Source organism: Molothrus aeneus, chromosome 28 (assembly GCF_037042795.1).
Source record: "Molothrus aeneus isolate 106 chromosome 28, BPBGC_Maene_1.0, whole genome shotgun sequence".
Taxonomy (NCBI): Eukaryota; Metazoa; Chordata; class Aves; order Passeriformes; family Icteridae; genus Molothrus; species Molothrus aeneus.
The window spans coordinates 3,373,191-3,380,305 of record NC_089673.1 but is presented as its reverse complement, the minus strand read 5'-3'; the positions used below and the strand labels follow the sequence as shown (position 1 = coordinate 3,380,305).

The window sequence follows — 7,115 nt, the reverse complement described above, 5'->3', positions numbered from 1 at the left end:
ATGTGTGACTTCTGTGAGTTGTCCCTAAACAGTGTCTAAGGGGATGTAGCCTAACAGCCTTCAAAGCAGTTACTCCTCAGCCTCTGTTTTAGGTGATTTTAAAGGGGAGAAATAAAAATCAAACTGCATATAGACTTCACCTTGCCTGTTTCACTGTAGGTCGAAAAGATAAAACTTTAGTTAACTAGAGAATAAACAGAAAGACACAAGCTAGTTATGATAGCATTATACAAGAGTTAGGGAACTGCGCTCTGTGTATACCAAACATGAAATAACCACCTATACACCTCACTGCGCTGTAATTAAAAACCCAATGGACCATGGAGTGAGAGAATTCCTAATTGCCCAGGTGCGGGGAGGGCACGGGGAAGAAAAAAATGATGAAGATTCCCTGAGTTTCCGAGTGGAAAGGGCCTGGCTCTGGTCTGTGGCACCCGAGGGGTCCCGGGGGCTCCGGGCTGAGGGGATGGAGAGCCGGGTGGGTCCAGGGGGAGCTCTGGGCTGAGGGGATGGAGAGCCGGGGGGACTCTCCGGGCTGAGCGGATGGAGAGCCGGGGGGGACTCTCCGGGCTGAGGGGACGGAGGATACGGAAAAGTCCTGAGGGGTCCGGGGTAAGGGGACGCGGTGTCCCGGGAGCCCCAGGGCTGAGGGCATGGGGATGCATGGGGGTCTCGAGTTAAGGGGAGACTGGCTCTCGTGGGGTGCCGCGCCGAGGGTACGCGGGGTCTCGGCGGCCCCCGGGCGCTGCGCTGGCCGCCGCTCCCCTCCCGGCGCCGCCGCCATTGCCCGGCAGCGCACGCTCTCTCCGCCAGGGGGCGGTGCCGCGCCCCACCCGCCATGTCCGACAAGATGGCGGCGGCCGCGGCCTGTCCGCAGCCGCAGCCCGGTCCCAGCCCCGGTCCTGGCCCCGGTCCCGGCCCCGGTCCTGGCCCGCCGGCGGCCGAGGTGGAGCGCGGAGCCCCGCGGGGAAGCGCGGCGGACGGGGAGGCTGAGGCGGAGGAGTTCGGGTGCCCGGCGCACTGCTCCGACCTGGCCTGGCGGCAGAACGAGCAGCGCCGCCACGGCCTGTACTGCGACATCACGCTGGCTTTCGGCGGCGCGGGCATGGCCCGCGAGTACCGGGCGCACCGGTCCGTCCTGGCCGCCGCCACCGAATACTTCACGCCGCTGCTCTCGGGGGGGTTCGCGGAGTCGCGCTCGGGTCGCGTGGAGCTGCAGAAGTGGAGCTCGGAGGGCGGCCCCGACCCCGACACGGTGGAGGCCGTTATCGGCTTCATGTACACCGGCACCATCCGCGTGAGCCCCGGCAACGTCCATGAGGTGCTGGAGATGGCGGACAGGTAAGTGCGACCCTGGCGGGGGCTGGCAGGGACCGGGTCACTGCAGCTGAGGATCGCACACTGGTTTGGGTTGGAAGGGACCTTAAAAGTTCATCTCGTTCCACCCCCTGCCATGGGCAGGGACACGTTCCACTATCCCAGGTTGCTCCAAGCCCCATCCCACCCGGCCTGGAACACCCCCAGGGATGTGTAACTCCTTTCTTTGTCCTTCAGGTTTCTGCTGACCCGCTTGAAGGATTTCTGTGGAGAGTTTCTGAAGAAGAAGCTGAACCTTTCCAACTGTGTGGCGGTTCACAGCTTGGCCCACATGTATTCCCTGAATCAGCTGGCCCTCAAAGCGCAGGATATGATCAGGAGAAACTTCCACAAAGTCATCCAAGATGAGGAGTTCTACACTTTGCCATTTCACCTTGTTCGGGACTGGCTCTCAGACTCGGAGATCACGGTGGACTCTGAAGAAATCCTCTTTGAGACTGTTTTGAAGTGGGTTCAGAAAAACCCTGAGGAAAGAGAGAGGTACTTTGAAGATCTCTTTAAGCTGCTACGATTGTCTCAGATGAAACCCACATACCTGACTCGCCACGTGAAATCTGAGCGGCTGGTGTCGAGCAGCGAGGCCTGTGTGAAGCTGGTGTCCGAGGCCGTGGAGAGCCATGCCCTGCGCTCCGAGAACCTGCAGTCGGGGAACCTGCAGCACTCGGCCTGCCCCACCGCGCTGCTGCCGCGCTTCGGCCAGAACATGGACGTCATCATGGTCATCGGCGGCGTGTCCGAGGGCGGCGACTACCTGAGTGAGTGCGTGGGCTACTTCATCGATGAGGACAGGTGGGTCAACCTGCCTCACATCCACAACCACCTGGATGGGCACGCTGTGGCCGTGACAGAGTCCTACGTGTATGTGGCCGGCTCCATGGAACCAGGGTTTGCCAAGACTGTGGAAAGGTACAATCCAAACAGAAATATTTGGGAGCAGGTTTCAAACCTCATCACCAGGAAGCATTCCTTTGGCCTTACTGAAGTGAAAGGCAACTTGTACAGTATCGGTGGGCACGGCAATTTCAGTCCAGGCTTTAAAGATGTGGCCATTTATAATCCTGAGCAGGACAAATGGCTGAACCTGGAGTCGGCACCAAAGATCCTGCGGGATGTCAAGGCTGTCTCCGTGGAGGACCGGTACGTGTACGTGGCCGCCCGCACCCCGGTTGACAGTGACAGCGAGGATGGGCTCAGGGCTGTTATTATCAGATACGATGCTGAAACCAGGCAGTGGCAGGACGTGGAATCCCTGCCCCTCATCGACAACTACTGCTCCTTCCAGATGTCTGTTGCCAGCACCAACTTCTACCACACGGCATCGTGCTGCCCCAAGAGTTACCCCATAGACAACGAGGAGGCCAAGGGAAAGATCTCCAGCAGGGCCTCGGATGAAATCCTGGAATCCTTGCCCCCCGAGGTCCTGAGCATCGAAGGAGCAGCTATTTGTTACTACAAAGATGACGTGTTTATCATTGGGGGCTGGAAGAACAGCGATGACATTGACAAGCAGTACAGGAAGGAGGCCTATCGCTACTGCGCCGAGCGCAAGCGCTGGATGCTCCTGCCCCCAATGCCACAGCCCCGCTGCAGAGCCACTGCCTGCCACGTGAGAATCCCCTTCAGGTGCCTGCAGGGAACACAGAGGTACCCCATGCCACAAAACCTCATGTGGCAAAAAGATAGAATCAGGCAGATGCAGGAAAGGCAGATGCAGGAGATCCACCGATACTCCCTGAGCTTACGGAGGGTGCCGCGCTCCCAGATCGAGTGCTAGTGTCTGCAGTATCACTCCTGATGAGCCTAGGAAATAAACCCATTTGTTAGGCTTGATGTGTCTTTATAAGACATGAGGGTGTGGATTTGATTTGATGCAGAAAACCAGCATCTGTTGTGTACTGAAAATTCAGAAGCTCAGAAGCTGAGAGTGGGTGGGAATTGAGACACTCCATGAATCCAACAGTATTCCTTAATGATGCCCAGGGAGAAGCTGTAGCCTGTATCGGGCTGTGAAATGTCTCTGGGAGCATTAAGCCTGTTACTTCTTTCCTCAGATCTTTGGTTCCAAGGATTTCTGTAGAGTTAGTCTCTAACAGTTCTACTTGGAAAATCAAAGATCTCCCTCTTAATAATTTAGTGGTTACATTTGTGTGTGCTTGAAAGCACCTGTTTCATTTGCACTTATCTCTTGACATTCCTTTGATTCTCTCCTCAGTGACTAAACTTCACAGGATTGGTGTTGGTGTACTTGGCTTTCCCAAGCTGGAGGCAAGTGCAATAGCTCTGTATGAAACAAAAGCACAATCTTTCTTTATGAAATTACTTCAGGATGTTTCTATGTGTATTAAATATTTTGTATTTGTGTGTTGTAGAGAGGCTGCAGGGTTTGTTTATAAAGGGATGATTGGTTGGACACAAAACACTTGCTAAAAGAGAGCTTGAGGCAGCGGATTTTTTTTTTCAGGTGTATTGCAGGTTTGAGTCTGTCTCTGACTCAAAAAATTGGGTCAGCAGCCTGAGCAAAGGAGTGACACCTGGCCATGAGCCACCCACCCACACTGGTTGTTCAGTTCTGTCAGAGTGGATCAGTGAGAGTGGGATTATTTCATGGGAATACAGTGAAACCCGAGCTACTCGTAGGTCTTTCCTCAAATGTTGCACGTTTTCATTCTAGTGAAAAGTGATGAAAGAGCCCCTGCTGTTCCCAGCCTCTCTCTGACAATCAGAAGCCTTTGCCCTCCTGTGCTGTCCCAAGGGGCTCCCAGCTGTGCTCATGCAGGGGGGAGAGCTGGGCTTTCAGAGTCTCCAGGTATCTGAATTTCCCCACTTGCTGTGGGCTGAGATTTAAGCTCCTTTAAACACCTTTTGGCATTTTGAGGTGGCTGTACTTGCAAATGCCCTGGTGGGCTCTGGATTGCTTCCTGCTGCACTCCCAGGGAGCAGAATGTGGGACAGTCCCTTTGGAGTATCCCTGCCTCTCTGTCCCACTGAGCACTCCTTCTCCCCAGTCCAAGAAGCTCCAGGACCCTTTCATCTACCAACATTTTCAGTGCATACTTCCTACCTCCTTTTCTCCCCATCCTTCCCTTCTTTAGAATGTTCCAGGTTTTTCCATGCAGTCTTAACTCAGGATCTTAGGGAAGGGAATGGGAGGAGTAACCTGGGTATTACAAAATTTGTGTAGACAAACCTTTCTGGAAAATCTGTTACTGTTCTTGGTTCATTGATGATTTGCTGGTGGTTTTGCTGTGGGTGAGTTCTTTGCAAAGAACTTTAAACCAATTTGGGGTTTGTTTTGGTTTTAATTGTTTTGCTTCCTGAGCTGCTCATTCTCCTTTTCCAGTTCAACGGGCAACCCAGATCATATCTGAAACTTGGGGTAAGTCTTTCCACCACTCAGTGTGCAAAGGTTTCTCTGATGTGTACGTCCCTTAATGCTCCACTTTGTGGTTCGTGGGCCACTTTGATATCAGCTTGTCTGTTTGTGAGAGAGTCTCCAGCCTCAGTTAAAGAAAACTACCAAACTTGAAATTCTGAACAGTTTGTCTTGGTTTACTCCTCTGTGGTAACTATGTTTTATTTTTTTGCCTGTTTGGTTGTTGGGGCAGGTGAAGTCGCACTACTGGCTTCATGCAAGAGGAAATAGGTGAGTTTAAGGTGATGTTTGCAGGTGACTGTTCCCAAACAGCTGCTGCAGGCTTGTAAGCTGGGGGTTGATCCATGGACTCTTGCAGGTCTGGCTGGAGTAGGGGCAGAATTTTGTGATAAAGTGCAAATGCCTCTGGTGCTGAATCCATCAATGTAACAGCAGTTTGTGGGAGCTGATTTTAAGATACTTAAGAGGAGTTCATGTCCTCCACCCTGCTGAACCAGCTGGCAGGATTAAACAGGCAGTTGGAGAGTGGTAGGTCACCACCACAGCTCTCTCCAAGCTCTCTTGTAGTCTGTCCTCAAATACAGACAATCTGTAGGGAGAAACACCAAGATGGTTCTTTCAGTTGGAATAGGAGCTGAATATTTAATGCGTGGCACTGTGCAACAAAGAGGCAAGAACAAACCTTGCAGTCTTGCTTTTTCTAAGCAAAATTGATATTGCACTTCCCAGGAGGACTTTGGGCTGATGGACAAGCTGTGGCATTTACTCAAAGCACTCCCCTGGGAGCCAGTGTGAGCCCAGCCCCACTCCTGGACAGGTAACCCTTGTGTGCCAGCTGCATGCTGTGTGTGCCTTGCTGTCCCTCTGTGTGCTTGGGGTGGGGTCTGGCAGCAGCACAGGCTGCTCTCACTGTTTGCTCTGCCAGTTCTGGGATAGTTTTAAGCAGTTGGGGTTATTTAGCCTTGACTCCCAGAGGACCAGTGGCACTGGTGTGGTTTGTGACTGATAGGTGAAATAGCCCGTTGCATCACATGAGCTGGTGGGAGAATTGCATTCATGGCTCTGGCTGCAGTTTAGCCCACAAGCCTGTGAATCCATAACAGTTTCCTTGTGCCCTTGAACCACCATATCTTGCTGGATGTTTATCAAATGATCCCATAAACAAAAGCCTGGGAATTCCTCACGTGTGTTTCTGGAGGCTGCTCAGCTGTCAGCAGGGTCCCAGTGTGTGTTCAGTAAGGGTGAGAAGGCTGACTGCTGCCTCACTGAGGGAAAAGGACTTTGGGGGGAGTTTTCCCCCTCCTTAGGACAATCACACCTCTACACCTGTCCTGATACCTGCCACCAAACACGTGACATGTCCTGGCTTTCTGCTTTTCTTTGCCACCTGCCAGGTGGTAGTGGTCACTTTAGTAACTCCCAGGGGCCATATGTGTACATAATGTTTTATAACTACCTGGATACTCCATTAGTAGCCAGGGGTTGTGTTTTTAATGACTTCCTTGCACACAGTGGGAGTCCATTCCAGAGATGAAGCAAACATGTTACATGTGCTGTGAACAACTGTACCCAGCATTCTGCTTGACTATTGCAATGACATTTTTCTCCATTACAGTAAATATTAAAATCCAAACTCTTGGCTCATCTTTTGTGTTGTGAAATACCCTGGTGGCTGAAAACAATCCCAGTCCCAAGGAATTAGAACTTTTTATGTTCTAAATACAGCCTTGTAACAGGATGTTGTAACATCCAATGGGCTTTGAAAAGCAAGTGTAAAGAAAGTGGTCTGTGGTTTGGATTTATTTTCAGCTCTGTCCACCTTAGGCTGGGGTACAACCATCTCCCCTTTGACAGTCCTGGGTGAAATCTGATAAAACAGGTGCTCTTGAGGATCTAACCCTGTTACTAATATGAATGTAGAGTGTGGAACTAACGAGCTGTTTGATGACCATTAATAGTCAGATTCTCCTCGTGGGTCCATGTCACTGTGGGTTGCAGCAGCTCTGCTCTCCTGGCATATTAACAGAGGGACAGCAGTTTCCTGGGGAGCAGCACTCTTGTCCTTACCTGTGAGGTAAAAATGTGTGTGTCATAGGCCCTTTGAAACAGATCCTGCTGTCCTGTTCTTGACCTTAAATACACTGTACTAAAGTTTATTGTAAGAGGTGAATTAATGAAAATAAACCTTTTATTTCTCTAGCATTCTGTTGTGCTTTGATTTTTTTTAAGTTGATCTATAGGGTGTGGCTGATACATTGGGTAGTGCTGTTGAGTGAAAATTTGAACTCCTAATGATCCTTGTGGCCTGTTACAATTGTTTCTATTTTAGAACAAGAGAACATTCTCCCTTGCTGCCATGGGGACT

At 51.5% G+C, this 7,115-nt stretch overlaps 1 protein-coding gene across 1 annotated transcript; it reads left to right on the top strand.

The window, feature by feature from the left end:
• Positions 1-838: 838 nt before the first annotated feature.
• KLHL11 (kelch like family member 11) lies at positions 839-6,952 on the top strand. The gene is made up of 2 exons (XM_066566906.1): positions 839-1,341; positions 1,555-6,952. Exons 1-2 carry the CDS (start codon positions 839-841, stop codon positions 3,149-3,151), a joined length of 2,100 nt encoding a protein of 699 aa, XP_066423003.1. The 3' UTR covers positions 3,152-6,952.
• The last annotated feature ends 163 nt before the right edge of the window (positions 6,953-7,115 follow it).